Consider the following 23,227-nt stretch of genomic DNA (forward strand, 5'->3'; position numbering starts at 1 on the left):
CAAGATTTTGCATTAAGATTATTTCCTTTCACAAAAGGATTATGTATTTAATAATCTTGAGAAACAGTATGTTTTTAGCACATAAGGAGGCAGCACAGCATTAGAGATGAGAGCACTAACTCAAGAGTCAATTAAACCTGAATTCGAATCCCACCCAGACCCAATCCTTTCCACTTCTCTATAAACCCCATATATTACTATAAGGCTTTATTTATATGATAGCAATTATAAGGTATTAACTTTATGCCTACATGTAAAATGTTTAGGAAGCAAACAGTGAACCCTGGGCTTAGGGAATTGCCTTTACAAGTGATGAGAGATTGTTGTATTCAGAGTAAACCATGATATACTTCATGAGACTTACATGAGAAGCTCACGTGCTTATTCCATTTTTAATTTATGAAAACATTACTAGTTTTAGAAAGCACTAGATTTTAGGCAAGATTTATATATATAAGTTGTATCTCTTCTCTTTGGAGATATAAATAACACTGAGGAATATATATATGAAATCAAGTAAAAAAATCTTTCTGCAATAGAAATGTAGCTACTAAAATATTTTCACTGACATATCTCACCTCTTGGTCAAAATAGAGAATTATATGGATACTACAATAAGCTTATAATTTTTGAAGTAGAAAATTAAAATTTATGCTTATTCTAGTAAAAACATATGTTACAAATGTGATGATCTGGACATATTTACAGTAGCATCCATATCGGGCATCAGCAATTTGAGGTATGCTATGTTGTACCAATAGTGCACAAGGCTAACTCCTAGATGATATTTCTGTATCTTTGGGGAAGGATTCATTTGCTACCCTTAGAAATGGTATTGTTTTCAGAATGATTCAATGGTAAAATCCAGGCCTTAGCCTATTAGGTCTTTCATTAATAGTAAATTACAAAATAAACTACAGAGCAGTACTTAAGCAAATGGCTCATTTGATGCATCTCACTCTCCCTATAAGAGTTTCTCTGTATAAAAAAAAAAAAAAAGTTTCTCTGCATATGCCAAGAATTTATACATTCCGCCATTCACACAAAACGTGTTTATTACTAGCTATCAAAAACGAGCTCTTTCAGAGTAGGTCCCAGCATCCTGCTTCCCAGTGTGCCTTATTGTGCCATATGGAGCATCAAAGCTTTCTCCCTAAAAATGTGCCTTTTAAAAACTTAGTGCTAGTCTATACTCAACAAATCTTGAAAATACTTGGCTGTTTGCCTCTATCCTCGCTACTTTATAACAATTAAATTCTTATGAGTTGGCTGTTTTCTTGCTTATTATGTGTCCATCTACTTATTACAGTTAGAAAAATATTAGAGGCAAAACCAAATAGCAACATAGCCACAAAACCTTTAGGATGCTAGAGTCCTCTGGACTGATTGTGCTGCCCTTGGAAACCTTTGTTCCTTCTGATGACTGACAATTAAATATAATTACCAGGTACCTATGATTTCTTAAGATCTTACCATGAGTAAGTATAACCATAATTAAATGTAACATAAAATAATTAAATAATTTTCCCATAGAAGGAAGTTTTTCATCTTAGTCTCAAAAAGCTAGTATAAAAGCTTTTTAAAAATATAAGCTCCTCTCTTCTTTCAGTTTGAAGTTTGCATTAATTTGTAAGATTTTATTAATTCATCTATAATTATTCTCTCTTAGTTTCTCTTTTATCTTGAAATATATGTAATATAGAATTTTGAGCTTCCAAGAGGAAATAATTTTAATAGTTATTATTAATATATAACATTTGTAACTATGCTGTATCTATAGTAATTTTAATTGAATGAGGCCTTGTTAGTTTTATAGATTAAATCAAAAACTTTTTTCTAAAGATTTTATTTATTCATGAGAGACACAGAGAGAGAAAGAGAGAGACGCAGAGACACAGGCAGAGGGAGAAGCAGGCTACATGCAGGGAGCCTGATGTGGAACCTGATCCCGGGACTCCAGGATCACACACTGCGCCGAAGGTAGTGCTAAACCACTGAGCCACCCAGGGACCCCCTAAATCAAAAACGTCTAAAGGAAAACAGTGAGATGAGAGTTACCCTGCCAAATATCAAAATATGGAAAGCTGTATGGTAGTGTTGACATGGAAATAGATAATTTGGACAGAATATAGTAAAACATAAACCATGTAAAATTAGAAATTTTGTTCATGACAATATGCCATTTTGAATCGGTGAAAAAATGATGTTGGAAAAATTTTAGATCACTTAGAATATTCTGTGTTCTGTAAATAAGGTAAATTCCAGGTAGATTAACAAGCTAAATGAAGAAGGTATTAGAAGAAATAAGATTATTTTTATTATCTTGGAATGGAAAAAATCTCTAGTCAAAAAAATCCAGAATGCAAAAAAGAAAAATATTAATTGATTTAACCATAAAAATTAAAATTCTATATGAAGAAAGGTACTAAACAAAGATAAAAGACAATTGACAAAAAAGTAAAGGATTAATATGCAGAATTCTTTTTTTTTTAATACAGGGATTTTTTTAATTTATTTATTCATAGATACACAGAGAGAGAATGAGAGGCAGAGACACAGGCAGAGGGAGAAGCAGGGAGCCCGACGTGGGACTTGATCCCGGGTCTCCAGGATCACACCCCGGGCTGCAAGCGGCGCTAAACCGCTGCACCACCGGGGCTGCCCAATATGCAGAATTCATGAAGAATTCCATAATTAAGAAAAAGATGAACAACCTAATAGAAAGATAACACAAGGCATAACACAGGGCAGCGCACCAAAGCAGAAATACAGAGCTCCTTAAACTTAGCAGATCAGGTTCACACACACTATTCACTGAAGAAATGCAAATTTAAACAGTAATTTTATCCAGAAATTGATAAAAAATGTAAAAAAAATGGTTATTATGTAGTGTCTGCAAATACCTGAAGAAATGAGAGTAGGTATACAATATTGGTGGGAGTGTAAACTAGCAAATCCTTTTTATAAGGTAATGTGCCAGTATCGGACAGATTTAAACTGGGCATATCCTTTGAAATTCCAGGTACAGGAATCAGTCCTTAAAAAATACTTGCATCTATGTAAACATGTGGTAACATATGTGTCCTTGCCACCTGTCAGGTTCTTCGCATCTGTTAAAGCAGCCTCCTTCACTCTGGTTTCTCTGCCATCAGTTCTGCTCTAGTCCACTTTTCATACTGTTGTCAGAATTATCTTCCTGAAAAGCAATTATGATTCTGGCCCTGCCTACCTAAAGACTTTTGTTTTATTGTTACCTATAGGGTTTTTTTATAGTCTTTTCTCCACCTTATCAGCGATCTGCCTGTCTACCTCTGTCCTTCATGTTCTTGTGTTCCAGCCACACTGAACTCCCACTTCAATAAACTAAACGTGCTCAGCCAGCCCTTTTACAGCTCCTAGTCTGCACTCCACTCACTCATCACATATTTATTGAATGGCATCATTCTTTAAGTACTGACGATACAGCAAAGCCCAAGGTCCCTGTCTTGTTTTTTGTTTTGTTTTGTTTTGTTTGAAGATAGTAGATTATTGTTGGGAAAGTAGAATTATTGAGAGAGAGAGAGAGAGAGAGAGTGTGTGTGTGTGTGTGTGTGTGTGTGTGTGTGTGTGTGTGTTTAAATCAGATAATAAGTACTATATAGAAAATTAAATAAGTCCCTGTGATGATGAATGGGGGAGAACACTAGACAAGATCCTGTGAGAAAATAGATCTTAAGACCTAAAGACAAAAAAGATCCTGTCATTTAAACATCAGGAGAAAGCATTCCAAGCAGAGAGAACAGTTAGTGCAAAGACCCCAAGGCAGGAATACGTTTGGTATGTTTGAAGTAAAAGAAATGGTATGCAAAATAAAGTCAATAGTGGCAGATTTAGGAAATGTATTATATTACATATTACCAGCCACCACAGTAAACAAACTCTGCAGTCTCACAAACTTTAACATAGCAAAGATTTATTTCTTACTCACGTTACTCCTGTCAGGTGGTTTTGCAGGAAGGCTCTGCTAATAAAAATTCCACCATCTTAAACATGTGGTTTCCCAAAATCACTGAGACAGGGAAAGAGAGGGACAGAAGAACGCTGGCTCTTAACCAACTCAGCTCTGAAGTGAGCACATCATTTCCTTTCACCTTCATTGGTCATACTAGTCATATGGAATCAATCTAACTACATAAGAATCTAGGAAATATATATGGAACAAACAGTGTTTGGTAAGACCTGTCTCTGCTGCAGACAAGAACCTGATCTTCTAGGTTTTTATTAGCCACGTTGAAGGGTTTTAAGTGTGAATGAAGGACAGTGGTCAGTTTTGAAAAAAGTTACCTGATCTGATTTTTTTTCTTAAAGATCACTGTGGCTATTATGTGGAAAATGAAAGTGAGTAATATAGCTGGGGAAAAATTTAAAAGGCTACTGCAGGATTCTTATTAAGAGATAATGGTGGCTTAGACTAAGAAGAAAGAAAAAGGTGAATTTGTTGGGAGTATTTTTTTAGATTTAATAGAAGGTGCTGATGGATTGAATATGAAATATGAAGGAAAAGGTAAGAATCAGGGATGATTCTAGAGGTAGTCTGTACATGTTATTTCTTTGTTAGGATGTCCTTTCCCAGCTTCCCACCTGAAAAAAATGTTCTTCTTTCCAGACTCAACTCAAATATGATTTTTTCTGTAAGATATTTTTAATTCTCTTACAAATCAAGTCTTTCCTTTTTCTACACTCACATGACATTCTTTAAAAAAAAAATTCTTCTTTATAACACTTACTGAATTGTAGCATAACTTCTACTTTTATCTATTTCTTCTATAAGACAATGAGCGAATGTCTTACCTGGCATATAGTTGACTAATAAAATCGTGAATGAATGGATGTACAATATGTAATATTTTTCTGATGAAAAATAGGTATATTTTTCTGGTGAATATATTACATATTGTACATCCAGTACAATTTTATTGATATATGAATTTATATGAATACACAGCATTTGAGCCTAAGGAATTTTCTTCAGTCTCTAAAACATTATTCTTGGCTATATATCTGTAATGTTTGGCTGCCATAGCTGTTGTTTTTTTTTTTTTTTTAATGGAATGAGAGGCAGCTGCAGGTACTGGCAGATTACAAAATGCATAATTACTAAAAGTAACTGAAGCATATTACAGTATAATTCAACAGGAAAAAAACATCTGGCACATGCTATGTTAATTTGTCATAAGAGAGTTTCAAAGAAAGCACTTGCTGCAGCTGGCAGATCCATCATTTTCCTGAAACGAATAGTATACCTTTGTTTTTAATTCTCTCATATAATACAAAATAGAGTCTTATGTGATTTAATCTTTAGTCATCACTAAAGGATTTCAAGCATTGAGGATTTCCCCTATGTTGTATCAACCAAAATATACATGGCTTATTCTTATCTTAAACCTTGCCTCAATAATAACAGAATGATCTGAGCAATTATAGTTAGATGATAATGCCTAAGATATTGGCCCAATTTTCAGGCTCCCATTCCTTAAGGAACTTCTCTTTTTTTATTTAAAGTATTTGTGGTATTTTCAAAGAAACTCATGCATTGTAGGGAAAACTTTGCTCTTCATAACCATACTTTTCAGTTACGTATGCCAGTGAGCTAAGAACTAAAGCACATTTCGAGTGCAAACTCTTCCTTTCAGTACGGGTTAGGTATGATATCCATTTCTATGACAGAGACAAACAGAAAAGAGTTAAGTATTACTATAAAACAGCATCTAGTGCTGACATTTTTTGAAATAATCTATATTTCCAACTCTCTCCTGAGCATGTCCATAGTTACCTCAAAATCAGTATATTAAAAACTAAACCCATTATTTCACACATAACCCAAGTTTTTATTCCATCCTGTATTTCCCATTCCATGAGTGGTAATATCTATCCAGTTGCTCAAGCAAACCTTGATTTGCTTGATGTTATCCTGAACTTCTCCTCATATCCCTAAATCAATTATTACTAATTCTATCTCCTAAATATTTCTTGAATCTAGCCATTTCCCTCCAGTAGTTCAGGCTATCAATATTGGTCATCTGGATTACTGCTATAACCCTCTAGTTTACCACAGTCATATTTCCTTACTACTTTTTCTTGCTGTAATCAGCAAGATTTTCTGATACTCAGATCTAACCATGTCACTTGTCTTCTTTTTTTTTTTTTTTTTAATTTTTATTTATCTATGATAGTCACACAGAGAGAGAGAGAGAGAGGCAGAGACATAGGCAGAGGGAGAAGCAGGCTCCATGCACCGGGAGCCCAACGTGGGATTCGATCCTGGGTCTCCAGGATCGCGCCCTGGGCCAAAGGCAGGAGCCAAACCGCTGCGCCACCCAGGGATCCCTGTCACTTGTCTTCTTAAAAAAAACTCAGTGCTGGGGCGCCTGGGTGACTTAGTTAAGCATCTAACTCTTGATTTCAGCTTCTCAGTATCTAGTACTTTATAACTTCACTATGGCAATAACTGGGTCTTAGTCCTCCTTGTCTCCCTAGCACCTAGCATAATATGTGGAATGACAGGCATTCATTTCAGTATTTGTTGAATGAGGAACTTTATAGTCCCTCATTCTTTTCCTAAGATCAGCACTTAAAATTAGGTGTTGTGAAGAAAACTCACATATTACTTTGTAACTTTGAGTTTATTCTTCAAATAACTTCTTAAAATAAGCTACCCATGAATGACTTTTATACATAAAGCTCTATCTCACATTCATTTTCCTAGTAGGAATCTCCCAAATTTTGATACCACTTTGAGAATGTGTGGTAGCTACTCTGAAAACATAATCACTGAATTATCTAATTTATTTTCTTCTGAGAGCAAAAATGTAGTGAAAACTTGGAAAAGGCAAAATATAGCATATTAGAAATGTTATTATGAAATGTACTAATTAACTGATTCTGTGGAGTTTCCTAAAATTGCCTAGGCTAAAAACCACCCTGTGTGTTCCAGGCACCTTTTTAAGCCTTGTGAATATAGCTGCTCCTCCTTCAGAGCTTTCAATCTGATGCAGAGAGACAACGAGCAAAAAAAAGCAAACCAACAGATAAGATAATCTTAGATGTTTTAAATGGTATGAAGAAAACGAATGAATTGATACAATAGACAGTAACTGGGATGGAGTGGGAGCTGAAAGAACTACACAATTTTTTAAAAAGTGGTGAGAAAAGCTGGCATTTGAACTGAGGCCTGAATGATAGAAATAAATCCACTGTACGAAAAAGCCAGGAAAATATTCCGGACAGATAGGTGAATAGCAAATACAAAGCTCTGGTATTAAGAAGGAATAAACCGGCAGCCCAGGTGGCTCAGCGGTTTGGAGCTGCCTTCAGTCCAGAGTGTGATCCTGGAGACCTGGGATCGAGTCCCACGTCGGGCTCCCTGCATGGAGCCTGCTTCTCCCTCTGCCTGTGTCTCTGCCTCTCTCTCTCTCTGTGTCTTTCATGAGTAAATAAATAAAATCTTTAAAAAAAAAAAAGAAGGAATAAACCCATGTAAAAGAGAATGAAGGTATAAGATTGAGGAACTAGACATGGATCAGATCATGAGAATCTTATAGGATATTTTAGGTAAAATATTTTTACTTTAAAATATTTAAGACTATTTTAGGTTAAAGACTAAAGTAAAATAGTGGGAAATCATTGAAGAATTTTAAACACCCTTAGGTCTTTAAAAGATCACTTTACCTCTTGTGTAGAAAATGGACTTAGAGAAAGGGCAAAACTGGAGTCAGGGAGACCAGATCTTAGATTTTTGCAGTATTCCAATCAATAGATGACAGCAGCTTAGAACAGAATGATGTCCATAGAAATGGAGAGAAGTGGGCATTTATGAAATATATTAGAGAGGTAAGAAAAAAATGATGTTCAGTATAGGGAATGAGGACAAGGGAGGAGTCAAAGATGATGCCTGAGCTTAGACTTGAACATCTGGGTAGATGGTGAGGCCTTGTCCTGGGAAGGCGGAAACTTGGGGTGGTCTAGATAAGAGGCAGTTTACATTTTGGACACGTTACATTTGAGGTGCTCATTAGTGTTCCTTTACAGTCATGGAATAGATGAGATCACTTAGGGGAAATGTGCCGATAGGGAAGGAAAAAAATCTGGGACTATGACCAAGAGTGCTCTAATATATCTAAAGCTGGCCTGTCTGCTTCAACCTGTGGTATTTTTAGTTAACTGAATGAGATTTGAAACCTTAGGATGAATTTCCTTTTTTTAGTAGTCAGGTCTTTTGAAGCCATACAAAAAGTTAAGATCACAATCTTTGCAATTACTGACCATTTTGTCACGTACTTAGGCTTAAATTTCTTTTTTTAGAGAATCTTCATTTTGCCTTTTAGGTCTTGATATTAAATGATGCCACAGATATGCTTTACTAATATCTCTTGTAATTATGAGGCAGTGTGATTTGAGAGAGCATTTTGATTAAAGACTGGGTATGAACCCCATTTTTTCATTTAATCACTGCATGACCTTAGGAACATTAAATAACTTCTCTGAGTCTTTAATTCCCTTACTTAGAAGATGAGGATAATGACTACTTTTCAAGCTTGAAGTAATAAAAATAAAGTACAATAGTAAAGTTAAGGTACAGTAGAAAACTCTCTTGGCTGAGGTCCACCTAATCATATAACAACATTAATCAGTGAACTAAATTTCTGTGCAACCAATGTCCAAAGCATTCTACATGCCCTTACCTTATTCAACGTCATTCTAATGTTGTCTGTCGTCTGTCCCTTGCTTTACAAGTGTCATTATGTTTGATCCCAAACTAGGTTATGCCTATTGTATTTGTTTTGGAAATACATAAATAAATATACCAGTGATATGTAAGTACAGAAAGAGAAAGTTACTTCTTTTAAAACTGAATTGGATACTTCAGAGAATTTGCTGTTACAGTATGTTTAGACAAACTACTCTGAAGGAATAGAGGGAATACTGTAAAAATCTAGAAAACTCTGTGTTTGGATTTCTTGCCAAGTGCCTCTAAATGCTTGAACCACATTAATGGAGCCAAAAGTAGAAATAATTATAGATGATACATTATGGATGTGGTTTGTGTAAGAAAGACATTCAACACTGAAACACTCATACTTTAAAACATAAAGGTATTAAAAAAAAAATAAAAAAATAAAATAAAATAAAAAATAAAAAAAAATAAAAAAAAAAAAGAAAAGAAAACTTTGTATATTCCAAATGAAAAGTCCAGACAAAATCCTTATCCTCCCTTAGGCCTCAGACCTCTTAAAAATTTCAGGAAAACTATAGACGTCTTCCCAGAACAGACAAATACACAAGATCTTGCAGATAATTTCAGAGTGTTTAGGAGTATACCTAAAGCCTATCTGTGGATCACAGATGAGGAACCCTTGCCTTAGGTGCTTACTCTAGACTTACTTTCATCTCAGATTGATGAATTAAATGACCTATCAGTGTTGATTGTAATATTTTGCTTGCTAAAGCATTTAATGTTTTCTTAACAGAGACAGCATATATATTATTTTTGGCTAAATAATGCTGTAAAATTTTGCTTATACTGAAGGGCAGTAAATCAATTATATTTTACAACTATTTTTAAATTACATTTTGTAGGCATGGTTAGGATTTTATGTCACATACACATGAGCTATATAACTGAACTAAAAATGTTTAGGACACTGATGGGCTAAGCATTTCCCAGCAATATAAGGAATTCCACATTCTTATACACTTGTATTAAAATAGGTAGAAGATAATAATTTTACCTTAAACCATATAATATATTGTATAATATGCTCTAAATTATATAGGGAAATTGAGTATAGCTTCATTTAAATTCTTTAATTAGAATAAAATATTCTTTAAGTGCCATAAAGTCATACAGAAACAAAATGTCATCTATCTCTATACCTTCTGGCAAGCTACACTTAAGTCATCCCTGGTAGGTAAGAATGTTTCTGTTTTTAAAGATTTCCAGTGAAGAGATTATATAGCTTTACTTGGCAATTGTTTCAAGTGTAATACCACTGTGAAACTCTCTGAAAAGTTTTACGTTTATCCTAAATCACTAATGATTAGGGATTCATATATGGAACTCACCATTATGTTCTGTAATGAAGAGAAAATTTCTCACAGGTACTAGAGAGTTGGAGCATCCTCCTGCATCTTTCCTTTATTCCTGCAGTGAAACATCCTGACAAAGAAATAAGGAGTTGCAGAGCACTGACAGGCAAGCTCTAGGAAGGTCTCAGGGGATAGAGTTGGCAAAATCACTTTTCTCTCCATCCTTTAATACCTCCTAAAATTTCATTCAGAAGTGAGAGTGAAGGAAATGCTTAACTGAAAAATAACCCTTTCTTAGCCACTTCAGATCCTTTGTAGAAAAAACTAAAACATAAATAAATCTAAATAAACAAAAATAACCTTTATCTAAAATGTTTTGTGGTAGATCCCTCAATAAATGTTCATTGGACAAATAAGAAATAAAATTTTCTAACTGCCAGGTTTTCTGTAGAAGTGTAGCCATAAATCAACAAATGTTTATTGACACCCTGTATGTAAAGCACTGTGGTAAATACTATGAAATTAAAAACAATCCCATTTTTAAGTTCCATTATACTTGGGGAAGAGTATGTGTGTGTGTGCATATATGCTATGTATGCTTACACACACATATAAATGAGTAATTAGCATTATAACAGAATTGCTTAAATGCCTTGGAACATAAAATAACTATAAGAGGTTTGATTTAGGGATCCCTGGGTGGCGCAGCGGTTTGGCGCCTGCCTTTGGCCCAGGGCGCGATCCTGGAGACCCAGGATCGAATCCCACATCGGGCTCCTGGTGCATGGAGCCTGCTTCTCCCTCTGCCTGTGTCTCTGCCTCTCTCTCTCTCACTGTGTGCCTATCATAAATAAATAAAAAAAAAAAAAAAAAAAAAAAAAAATTAAAAAAAAAAAAGAGGTTTGATTTAAGAAGAGAACTGACTGGATTAAAATGAACTGGGAGGTAAGGAGGTATAGAATGAAGAGAGAGTACCTGAGTAGCTCCATCGGTTGAGCATTCGACTTGATTTCAGCTCAGGTCATGATCTCACGGTTGTGAAGTCGAGCACCCATCAGGCTCCACACTGGGCATGGAGTCTGTTTAAGGTTCTCTCTCCCTCTCCCTCTGCCCCTTCCCCTGCTTGTGTGTGTGTACATACTCTCTCTCTGAAATAAATAAAATCTTTAAAAAAAGAGAGAGAGAGAGAGAGAAGGGGGCAAAGGTAGAATCTTAAAAAGTGGGGCAGGATTTTAAAGAACAATCTAAAAAAAGAAGATACAGAAAATGACATAAACATGAGCCTAAACATATTATATATATGGTTTATATGTGAGATAGTGAGAACCTAACTGAAGTGGAAAGCTTCTATTGGAGATAAGGTTGGAAGGAGATATTATACAAAATTTTGGAGGATTTTGAATAACAGTCTGGAGAATTTGGATTATTTTGTCCAATAGCAGAAAACCACTGGAAGTTACTGCTTAAGGAAGCAAATTATTACAGTGACTTAGAAATACATTAATGATGTAGGAGATAGTATGCTGTATTAATTTAGTGCTTCTATATGCATTGTGATGCACTTTACATAATTTTTTCATTTGATATTGAGAAATCTGAGCAGTTGGCATTTGAAATAAATCTAAAAACTAAGTTATAAAAACTTGAGTTGTGATGAGGGCACTTGGGTGGGTCAGTTGGTTAAGTGTCCAACTCTTGGTTTCAGGTCATGATCTAGCAGCCATGAGATGGAGCCGCACTTCAGATTCTCTCTCCCTCTCCCTCTTCCTCTTCCTCTCCCCCCACTGTCGCATGCCCACTTTCTCTCTCTCAAATAAATGAATAAATAAAATCTTTAAGGGACGCCTGGGTGGATCAGCAGTTGAGTGTCTGTCTTTGGCTCAGGACATGATCCGGGGTTCTGGGATCAGATTCTGCATCTGGCTCCCCAGAGGGAGCCTGCTTCTCCCTCTGCCTGTGTCTCTGCCTCTCTCTCTGTCTCTCATGAATAAAGAAATAAGTAAGTAAAATCTTTAAGGAAAAAAAAAAAGAACTTGAGTCGTGATGTTAACACTATATAGAAATGAAGAAGAGATGCAAGAGACATTGCAAAGAGTCTGTTTAGGAGCAAACTTACAAGTAGCATTTAAGAGAATGTGAGAAATACAGTTCAGGTGTTTAACCTAGGCAATGAGGGCAGAGATGTCATTGATATAAAATTGGGTAGCAAGAGAAGAAGTAGGTTTTCAAGGAAATGCAAAATTTTGTTATTAGGCATGTTAGATTGGAATAAAAGGCTGAACCTTTAAGGAAGAAGTCAGAAATAAAGATATAACTTGTTAGTCTTTAAGTGAATGTGTAAATCTTTATATTCCTAGAATGCTTAATGCACAAACTTACACACATATACTCTTCACTTATTCATTCAACTAACATTTAGCAATTGCCTGCCATGTTGCAATGTAGGGGAGTGGTTAAGAGCACAGAGCTTGGAACAAAAGGGCCCAGTTTTTTAATCCTGACTCTACAACTGGACTAGCTACATGACCTAACTTTATTTTTAAATTTCTCTGTTTTTAAATTTTCTCATATGTAAAACTGAGGATCTCATAGGGTTATCATAAAAACATGAATAATTTAATCTAAATAAAACACCTAGAAGTGCCTGGCACACAGTAAGCACTATGAAAGTGTTATCACCATCATCATCATCATCACTGTTACTTGCCAAGCTCTGTCAGTACCAGATCATAAGGACACAATGATGACTAACTTGCATACGATACAGTGGGGGTTACAGAGCTTGATACAGAAGAGCATATTTACACAGATTAAAAATAAGTTAAAGTTTACAATTTGAATCTTTGTGATCTTAAATTTTGTGGGAAATTATTACTATCTAATAGCACTTGTCAGAAATTATTATATCATATAAAATATCATGGATTATTTAGGTATCAAACTATGCAGTAGGTGTTTTCTGAAGAAGTTTTATATAAACTAAATGTTGGCTAACTTTATAAATGGGTTCATTATATTATCTTAATCTCAGTAGTACTCAAAGGTTATTTTGCATCAGCACTAATATGCATAAATTTCCCTGTAATTACATTTGGCCTAAAAGACTGGTCACTTCAGTTCTTTTGCCTTTCTACATTTAGTTATGTTGAGGAGCAGCAGTAATTTTAAGTTACATAAATTGAAAGTAAGTACAGTAATTTATTCTACATTATTATTACCAGCAAAGGAAAGCAAAGATAAAAAAAAAAATTGGGGTTTGTCTGTCATGGAATCAATGATAGATACTAAGTCTCCTCATAGTCCATGTCATTTATGGATGAAGCCATTTCCCTCTTTGTTCTGTTATGGCAACAATTATCTTTTAACCACCATATACCTTGTACTTGGCACACAGTGTTCAGTAAATATTTGTGGAATTGATTTGTGGATGACATTATTTTTTGTTGTCTCCTGTGTATTTGTAATGAATTGCTGTTCATACACCTATAGAACACTTAAGAGGCTTACCATGTTTTTAGGCTGTGCAGTTCATTTGGAAAAAATTCAAAGCTGAAGTTATTTTAGAAGTGTTAACCTGTTGATTTATTTAAGAAGCAGAAGGTCAGAAGATAAAAAAACAACCCTGAATTAACTGAGTATTTTAATACTCAGAAATCTGATCTTTTTAAAAATTAGTTTTAAGACTATCTGCATCTAACCTGGGACACTTGAAATTATGTTTGGCCAAAAGCAAGATAATGCTTATATGTTGGGGGGAATTAAAAAAAAAAAAAGACAGCCAGCTCTATGCTTAAGATAAATCGAGCTTTAAAAAAAAAAAAAAAAAGATAAATCGAGCTATTAAAGCATAAAGGATATGAATATATAAGATATAATGTATATACAACCAAAACACAAATACCAATTCTGTATATACTACACTGAAATGTTGGAGTGGAAATTTAATATTACCTTAAATTTCCAAGAATTGAGCTCCTCTAAGAAGCACTGTATATGAATCTTAAAAATGCATACTACAGCTAAGAATCTCAATAGCTTATGTAATTTTATAATAACAAATACTTTATCGATTTAATATGAATCTATGTTCATTTTAATGGCAAATAATTCCTCAAGATAATAATATTGAAAACAAATATTCGAGTGCTTTTAGAATATATGTGTGTGGGTTTATTTTGCTTTTTTCGTGTGGTAAAATAAACATAAAATTCAACATTTTAACATTTTTATAGTTGTGATAAAATACACATGAAACTTACCATCTTAATCATTTTTAAGGATACAGTTCAGCGGTGTCCAGTGTATTCACATTGTTGTACAGCCAATCTCCAGAATACATGTGCACTTTTTAAAGAAAGAAATGAGTCCTTTAAAATATGGCCTATTAAAAAGAGACTTTATTTTGCACATAGAAAGGTATTTTTGTTCAAAACATGAACATATATCTCAAAAAGATTCTATTTTGTTAGATTTTTGAACAATGATATTAATGGCTTGGGGGTGGGGGGGCACTGTCTCTTGATTAATAGGAGTGAGCTGAGTCGACAGAAACTTCATACCCAAGAGCTGCTTTCTCAGCTGGAAATGGCAAATGAAAAGGTAGTTGAGGTAAGATAATGACTCTCCCGGGGAGTACTTTCTGCTGCAGCTTGATACACATGTTATAGAATTTTACCTGAGCCAACTCCAAATTAATTCTCTACTTGGAAATGACCATACAGAGGTGAGTACTCCTTGTAGAGAAATCATCCATAACCTAAAAGTCCACATTTTATAATGTGAATAAAAGCTTTGAAAGTCAGTGATTCATCATATGTAAATGACAAAAGGTAGAGCTCTTATTTCAGTTTCACCAGTATAACTTGTGCTGTGTTGCAGAAAATCTGTTAAGATCCCCTTCATTTCTAAGCATGTCTAAGTCTATATTTTTTAGCCTGGTCCTCTTATTTTGTTTTAATTCAATACATAAGATGTGTAGAAATTACTTTCACTACTGGAATATATTAAAATATTCCTTCAGATTAATGCTTTAGAACTAAATTCAACAAGAGCTCATCATTTTCTCTTTGAATTTTTAAAAAAGTAAACAATTTATAGATTATGACTAGAGCTTTCTAGAACTCTAGTTCTTCATTTCATGTTCTAACTTCGAATTTATTAGTTGGAATTTCATCAATAGGCTATATGGTCTGCTATGTTTTTGTGGCCATCTGTAGAAACTGTAGTGAAATCATTACTCTCAAGTTTCAAAGCATTATAAATTGATATGAGCCATTTAGAAAACAAACAATAGCCAGTAAAATACTTGTTGTCGTTTTTTGTTTTTTTTTTTTTTAAGATTTTATTTTTTCACAAAAGACAGAGAGAGGCAGAGACACAGGCAGAGGGAGAAGCAGGCTCCATGCAGGGAGCCCGATGTGGGACTCGATCCCGGGACTCCAGGATCACGCCCTGGGCCAAAGGCAAGGCGCGAAACCGCTGAGTCACCCAGGCGTCCCTCATTGTAGTTTTTAAAACTTCTAGGAATCTGTACTTAAGGAAATAATGTAAAATATGAAAAAAATCACAGATATTCAGAATAATGGAAGATTAAAAGCAACCAAAATGATCAGTTGAAAAAGAACAGTTGCATATATTATGATTTATCTAACCTGGACTGTTCCTTAACCATTATGGTAGCAGCATAGAAAAATGCATATTGTATGTGGTCTGATGGTACCTATGAAAATGATTATTATGGATGATGAAATTTCCCCCCCAAGTTTTCTCTAATGCTAATGATGTGCCTTTTAAATTTAAGACTACATATTTAAATATCTTAGTAAATTGAAACAGCCAATATAGTTCTCTTCATAAAATTTAATTTTGCTTTTGGGCACAATAAGAAATATATAAGCTCATTTTAGCAGATTATTGTTTTGTCAGTATTTTATATTACTAGGCATGACGTTCACTGTTATCACTTATATGTTAGGACCTGGGAACTAATTCTTCATAGAAGGTGTGTTTTTCTTACTGTTCCTGATTAGACTTGGTGTTATTCTCTCAATTCAGACAAGTGTCAGAAAACCACATAATAATTTTAGTTGAACAAAAACTTTTTTTTTTCAGGCTAGTAAGTATGGAGACGACTAGTACATTTTTTTAATTGATAGTTTCCTTGAACTTGTCTGTATGACAGCATGTTGTGACAAATTTATATTCGTGATGTCTGGGTAGTTCCCTGAAGCTGTTCTAACAAAGTGTGATAAATTTGGTGGTTTAAACAACAGAAATTTACCGTCACTCAATTCTGGAGGCCAGAAGTCCAACATCAAGAAGTCAGAAGGATTGGTTCCCTCTGAGGGCTATGAGGAAGAATCTCTTCCATGCCTCTCTCGTAGCCTCTGGTGTCCTCTGTGTCCCTTGGTTTGAGATGGCATTTTCCCTGTGTCTTATGTGATCTTCCCTTTGAACATGTCAGTCTCTGTGTCCAAATTTCCGCTTTTTATGAAGAGACTAGGCATATGGATTAGGATCCACCCTAAAAACCTCATCTTACCTTAATTATCAGCAAAGACCCTATTTCCAAATAAAGTCACATTCATAAGTACTAGGGGTTCAAACTTCAACATCCTTTTTTAGGGACATAATTTAATCCATATTAATGCCTAGTAACTGTTGATGATCCTAATATCCTCTAGAGTATACAAATGTATTGAGGAGCAAGTAGAAACAGAGTTCTTCCCCCTTTTAAGTAACACTTTTAACATACAAATCATTTAAGACAAATCTCTCTCTTAAATCACAAATTTTATAATGAATATTTTCTGTTCTTCCACCTTAATAACGGCAGCATCACAATTTCTCTAGAAGCTTGCTCTCAGTTAGTAGTTCTGAATCACTAGCAAACAACATCAACACCTAAGAACTCAGTAGGAGTGCAGATTCTCAAAATTCATCCCATCCTACTGAAGCTCTGGTCGTGAGGTCCAGCAGTCTGTGTTCTCACATTCCAGGTGATTTTGAAGCAGTGATCTAGCATTTCAAGGTTAATATCAAATATTGAAAATCTTGGTCTTCTGATTCACTTTGATTTTGGATTTAATTCACTTTCTTTGGTAACATGTAGGGGGGGGGAAACAATTTAGTCAAAGTGTAAAACCAGTTTTGAACTTCGAAGTTCATAATTTGAAAAAAATGTAAATTTGGAGATCTATTATCTTTGCATTTTATAAGGGGTAAAGTGATACTCCAATTTTTCATTGATTATTCCAAAAAACCTTTCTGTGTCGCATATGGATTTCTAATTTGTTTGTTTTATGTTTCTCCAAACAGAATGAAAAACTAATTCTAGAGCATCAAGAAAAAGCCAACAGACTTCAAAGGCGTCTAAGTCAGGCAGAACAGAGAGCAGCTTCAGCTTCTCAGCAGGTAGGGAGCTTCCTCATTATCCCTGGAGAGTAAGTAGTCTGAGTAGATCAAAGATAAGAAAAGTTCCTCAAAAGTTCCCAGAGAACTAGCAGTTTTATTTTTACTTGATTAAACTATTTAAAATTAGTCTCTTTAATATTTCAGGTTGAAAAAGTAAACTTTAAAAACAGAAATAGACATGGGTCTCCTAAATTGACACCTAAATCTAGAACTGTGCTGTCCAATATGATAGCCACTAGCTGTAAGCAGCAGTTTAAATTTAAATTATTAAAATTAAGTAAATTAAAATCTGAAATCCTCATTACACTTGCTGGATTTCTTTTTTATTTTTTTTATTTTTTAAAGATTTATTTATTCATGAGAGACACACAGAGAGAGAGAGAGAGAGAGAGAGAGGCAGAGACACAGGCCGAGGGAGAAGCAGGGAGCCTGACATATGGGACTCGATCTCAGGTCTCCAGGATCAGGCCCTGGGCCAAAGGTGGCACTAAACTGCTGAGCCACCCGGGCTGCCCTCTTTTTTATTTTAAAGATTTATTTATTTGAAAGTGAGTGCACGTGCAAGTTGGGGAAGGGGCAGAGGAAGAGAGAGAAAATCTCAAGGTGACTCTGTGCTGAACACAGAGCCCAGTGTGGGGCTTATCCCACGAGCCTGAGATCATGACCTGAGCGAAAACCAAGAGTCAGATGCCTAACTGAATGAGCCACCCAGCTACCCCACACTGGCTGGCTTCAGTAGCCATGTGTAGCTATGGTCCTCATATTAGACAGCATAAATAGAACTCTATGATCACAAGAAGCTCTCTTGGATAGCATTGCTTTACAATTTTGTTCTGGGGCAGCCCGGGTGGCTCAGCGGTTTAGCACCACCTTCAGCCCAGGACCTGATCCTGGAGACCCGGGATCGAGTCCCATGTCGGGCTCCCTGCATGGAGCCATGGAGCCTGCTTCTTCCTCTGCCTGTGTGTGTGTGTCTCTCTCTCTCTCTCTCTCTCTCTCTCTCTCTCTCTCTGTGTGTGTGTGTGTGTGTGTGTGTGTGTGTGTGTGTGTCTCATGAATAAATAATAAAATCTTTAAAAAAATTTTTTTGTTCTGTCTAGGCATGTATCATTGACAGCTTTGGAAGTAGAAAATATTGCTTTGAATGTAATATTTCAAATTGCACTGTTTTTACTGTAATTTTTAAATAGAAAAAATGACACAGGTTAAGTTCATTTAATGAACATTTGTATAAAACCATATAAATTAAAATACCATATAAAGGGGATCCCTGGGTGGCTCAGCGGTTTAGCGCCTGCCTTTGGCGCAGAGCATGATCCTGGAGTCCCGGGATCGAGTCCCACATCGGGCTCCCTGCATGGAGCCTGCTTCTCCCTCTGACTGTGTCTCTGCCTCTCTCTCTCTGTGTCTCTCATGAATAAATAAATAAAATCTTAAAAAAAAAAAGAAATACCATATAAAAGTTGTCCAGTGGGAAGTAGAATGCAGAGAATCAATAAAATACTAAGAGGTAATTACTCATATGTACTTATCATATAAAGGAAATGGGCCATTTGTTCTAAAGTGGGAGTAATAGTCCCTGGCTCCTATTAGGGACAATATGAGATCATCTAGTGATTATAAAGATAGGCTGGAAACAGTTTAGATAGATAGATGGAGAGAGATAGATAGGCAAAGAAACCATGTTACTACATTATTAATTACATTTGGTTGTTAATATATTGTTTCAATCAAAATTAATATTATGTATAGATATTACAGTGTTTCATACATAGTACAGCAGCTCTAAATACTCATTGAATTCAGTGTATATATGTGATATAGATTTTTTTTGAAATCTACTTGTGATATGAACAAGGCATGGCACTTAAAAAAAATCCAGGAATTTGCCCTTCTGTTCCCCTCTCTTGAAAGTAATTATAGCTTTATCAAATAAATTTAAGTTCTTATGAAATTATGAATTAGTTAATGGATTAAGTAGTTAATCTTTCAAGATGTCATTCATTCATTTAGATTATAAGTTAACAGGAGCCACAGTGTACTGGGCAGTATCTTAAAGTCTGTGTTCTGCTGTCAGGCACATAACCTAGTACCATTAAGTAGCCTTGTGATTTAGGGCAATTTCAACCTTTCTAAGCCTCAATGTCCTCAATTTTGGATAATAACACCTCCCTTACAGAGTTACTGAAAGACCAAAGGAATTAACACATATAAGCATTTAATATAATCATTAAGTGGTTAGTAATAGTTATATAAGAAATTAAATTTCTACATCACAATCCTTAAAGCTTCAAGTTTACTTTTTTTAAGGACTATGATAAAGAAAAATCCTACTTAAAATCAACTACGTTGAGTTCCATATTAAAAAGAGTACAGTTACAGAACCTTAATTAGATTATGCAAGTGGCATCTAGTTTAGTCTCCCTCCTGACAGGATTAAACTTAAACAGTCCAACACTAATGTTTTTCTCCTGTTATTTAAACTCTCTAATGACAAATATTTCACTATTCTCTTTGTGAGCTTTTTTTTTAAATGTTGTGTCAATAATCACTTTAGATCTTTTTTTCCGTAAGCTTTCTCCTTCCATCTTGCTTTTATTTGAAGATGAAAAGTAATCATTCAGCATTCTCCCCATCCGCAAAAAGGAATTATTCCCTGGAGTTAATTTTTTTCTGTCTTAAATGAGTCCAATTTACAAATTTTATTAGATCTATATTCAGTTTTTTAAAATCTTTATCTTTGCTTTCTCTGAATTCTTCCTAATTTTCCCATCTTCCTCTAAAAACTGGAAACTATCCTGCTAAGGGCCTGATACTTAATGAAACAAGGAAGTGGAGTTACCAGATTATTATTTCCTCTAATGTGCATGTCAGACATACCAGTGCAGCCCAGCATCATGCACAAACCCTGCATTGTTCTGAGTCCTCCGTGCTCTTAATGTGCTGGTCTGATTAACTTTTTCTGCACATTCTTCATATATCTTTGGACAATAGTTATATGTTCTAAGTGATTAGTCTAAACTACTGAAAGCCATACTGTATTCTTTTGACACTAAAATCAGTGTGGTGAAGACTTTCTGTGCAAGAACACAAAACCTAGAAACTACAAAAAGAAATTAATAAATGTGAATATGGGGCAGCCTGGGTGGCTCAGCGATTTAGCGCTGCCTTCAGCCCAGGGTATGATCCTGGAGACCTGGGATGGAGTCTCACGTCGGGCTCCCTGCATGGAGCCTGCTTCTCCCTCTGCCTGCGTCCCTGCCTCCCTCCCTCTCTCTCTCTCTCTCTCTGTCTGTCATGAATAAATGAGATATTTTTAAAAAATAAAAAATAAATGTGAGCATGTAGAATTTCAGATACCTACATTTTAAAGTCATAAAGTCAATGACAAACTGAAAAAAATGCCTGCAATACATGTGACAAAAGTAATAGCCTTAACATATATGAAAAATGTGGCTAATAGTCAACAGAAAAAAGTGCAACTGTGTAATAGACAAAGAATAAAAAATATTTACAGAAAAGGAAAAGAAGGATAAATTGCTTTTAAACAATTAAAAATATGCTCATCCTCACCCATAAGAGAAATACATGCTTAAGCCGTAATCACATATCATTTTTCACCATTTCACAATCATGTCAGAACATGAAGTTTGACAATACATTATCTGGCACTTCCACACATCACTGATGTAAATGTGTGTTGGTGCAATCTCTTTGGAGCCCAATTTAGCAGCATCTCTCAAAAATTGTGATATGCATAACCTTTGACCCAGTCATTCTAAGAATTTATTCTGCAGGTGGTATACTTGCACCTGGGCAAGTCTGTGCAAGGAAGCCTGTCAAAATACTAATTGCAGCATTGCCTATAATTTTAAAAGATTAAAAGCTACCTAAATGCCCATCAATAAGAAGCCAATTAAATTATGGAGTATCCATACAGGAAGAGTTTGCTGCTGTTAAGGAGAATAAAGTAGATCTCACCTGGAGTCATTTGTAAAGCAGGTCATTTAGAAGGAAAAAAACAAGATGAGAAGTCTGTATAGTATTTTATCACTTTTTAAATAAAAAGAGTTGAGGAAATATATGTATTCTCATGTAGAATTTCTCATCTAGAAATATGCTTAGAATATGGAAATAGTTGTCTCTGGAAAGAGGACTATAGAATGAAGGACAGCGATGAGAAGACTTCTTCATGACGTATACTATTTTGTACTATTAGATTTTTTTTACTTTGTGTATATAATATCAACTCCAATTGATATTTAAAGACTATTTACCTTTCTGGTGCTGGCGAAAAAAAAAAAAAGACTATTTACCTATTTGACTTTTCTTACTGTGATTGGTTATTATTAACAACTTTGTGTTGCACTGGCTCACAGTTTGTATTTTACTCACTTTTCTAGTTTTTATCTAGATGTTTTTCATCCATCTTTGAAATATGTTTTGGATTCTAAATATCGTATATCTCTCTGAGCTATGGAAATCGTATACGACATGCATATCTCTAGTGTAATACAGGTATTTTAAAGTCTCAGGAGTAAAACAGACATAACCTCTTAGAGGACACCCTTCAGTAAGATTATTTTCAATAATTGTTAAGTTGTGATCAGTTATACTTTGTATTAGTGTAAGATTTTCCATAGAAAAAGTAACTACTTACTGATTGTCTATTTTAATTGCAGCTCAGTGTGATTACAGTGCAGAGAAGAAAAGCAGCCTCCATGATGAATCTGGAAAATATTTAAAAATATTCATAGTTCACTCACAGAACTTTAGACTTGGGAAAGCTGTTGGACTAGAAGTGTATTGAAATGGTAAAAACCTGCAGAAAGAATGGTTAAGGCTTGTGTCATTTTGCATAAGTGTTTTCCATTCTGTTTTGAGGGTTATTGGAAAACAGAACAGTGGCAGCTTCCTGTATGTAAAGAAAATATAACACTATATTGAGCTTCAGTGGAGAATAAAGCCAGCTGAGAAGAATTCATTGCCTTCATCAACGTGTCTATTTTTCAATTCCCCCTTTTTTCCCTTAGAAGAGCATAATTTTCAAACTACTAATCATAAGAAAGAGATTTTAAGACAATGCTAGAATTCTAATATTTCAGGTTCCATGATTTAAGAATTTCACATCTAATTGTTACTCCTAACCCATTTTTTTAAGTTCCCAAGTATCCATTTTATTATAAACTCATAAATGTAATAAATTATGCACTTTCTAAAATGATGCTGTCATGTATTTTAATGTATAATCGTAGTGATTCATTTTTAATTTATGTGATTTCCATTATTTATCAAATATTGACTTTTAAGAATTTGGAAAGTTTTATTTTTGTTTTGCTCTATTACTCAAAGCAGTACTAATCAGGTGGAGTCTTAAATTCTGAGAATGCATGGGCATTGAACTATTACAGTCTAGTTGATTTTCACAAATCCACGGAGTTAGGTATTCTCTGCTCCTAGTTGGAACTTGGTATATCCTGCTTTCAAGTAATTAGTGTAGATAAGTTTGCATCTGGTTAACAAGTTAGGAAACTATTGGAAAACCAGCAATAAGAAGCTTGGGACTGGTGCTAACAAGCTGAGTTAGAAAGGGAGTCTTTGACATGGGTCTGAGAATGGAAGCCATGGAGTATGAGAGCTTGCCTTGAGGCTATGTGATGCGGCTGACTGCCTCTTCCCCTCCAGTTTTTGTGCTGAAGCTCTGATGGTGGCCTTCTTCCACTTCCGTCACTACTTTGTCCTTCCTCCC

The 23,227-nt window shown here is 34.9% G+C and overlaps 1 protein-coding gene and 1 long non-coding RNA gene across 8 annotated transcripts in view; one reads left to right on the forward strand and one right to left on the reverse strand.

The window, feature by feature from the left end:
- LOC118351501 (uncharacterized) overlaps positions 1-7,848 on the reverse strand; it is a 45,121-nt gene extending 37,273 nt beyond the window's left edge. For all 4 annotated transcript variants that reach the window (XR_004807011.2, XR_007403878.1, XR_007403879.1 and 1 more), the window contains exon 1: positions 7,708-7,848. This is a non-coding gene — a long non-coding RNA (uncharacterized LOC118351501). The remainder of the gene's footprint in view (positions 1-7,707) is intronic.
- SCLT1 (sodium channel and clathrin linker 1) overlaps positions 1-22,699 on the forward strand; it is a 178,018-nt gene extending 155,319 nt beyond the window's left edge. For 3 of the 4 annotated variants that reach the window (XM_049097251.1, XM_025420618.3, XM_049097250.1), the window contains 3 exons: positions 14,595-14,673; positions 17,383-17,478; positions 22,161-22,699. In XM_049097251.1, coding sequence (XP_048953208.1) covers positions 14,595-14,673; positions 17,383-17,478; positions 22,161-22,223 — 238 coding nt within the window. In that variant the 3' untranslated portion in view covers positions 22,224-22,699. The remainder of the gene's footprint in view (positions 1-14,594; positions 14,674-17,382; positions 17,479-22,160) is intronic. The other variant, XR_004807007.2, reaches the window with a different exon arrangement.
- Positions 22,700-23,227: the final 528 nt, after the last annotated feature.

This window comes from Canis lupus, chromosome 19 (assembly GCF_003254725.2).
Source record: "Canis lupus dingo isolate Sandy chromosome 19, ASM325472v2, whole genome shotgun sequence".
NCBI classification, from domain to species: domain Eukaryota; kingdom Metazoa; phylum Chordata; class Mammalia; order Carnivora; family Canidae; genus Canis; species Canis lupus.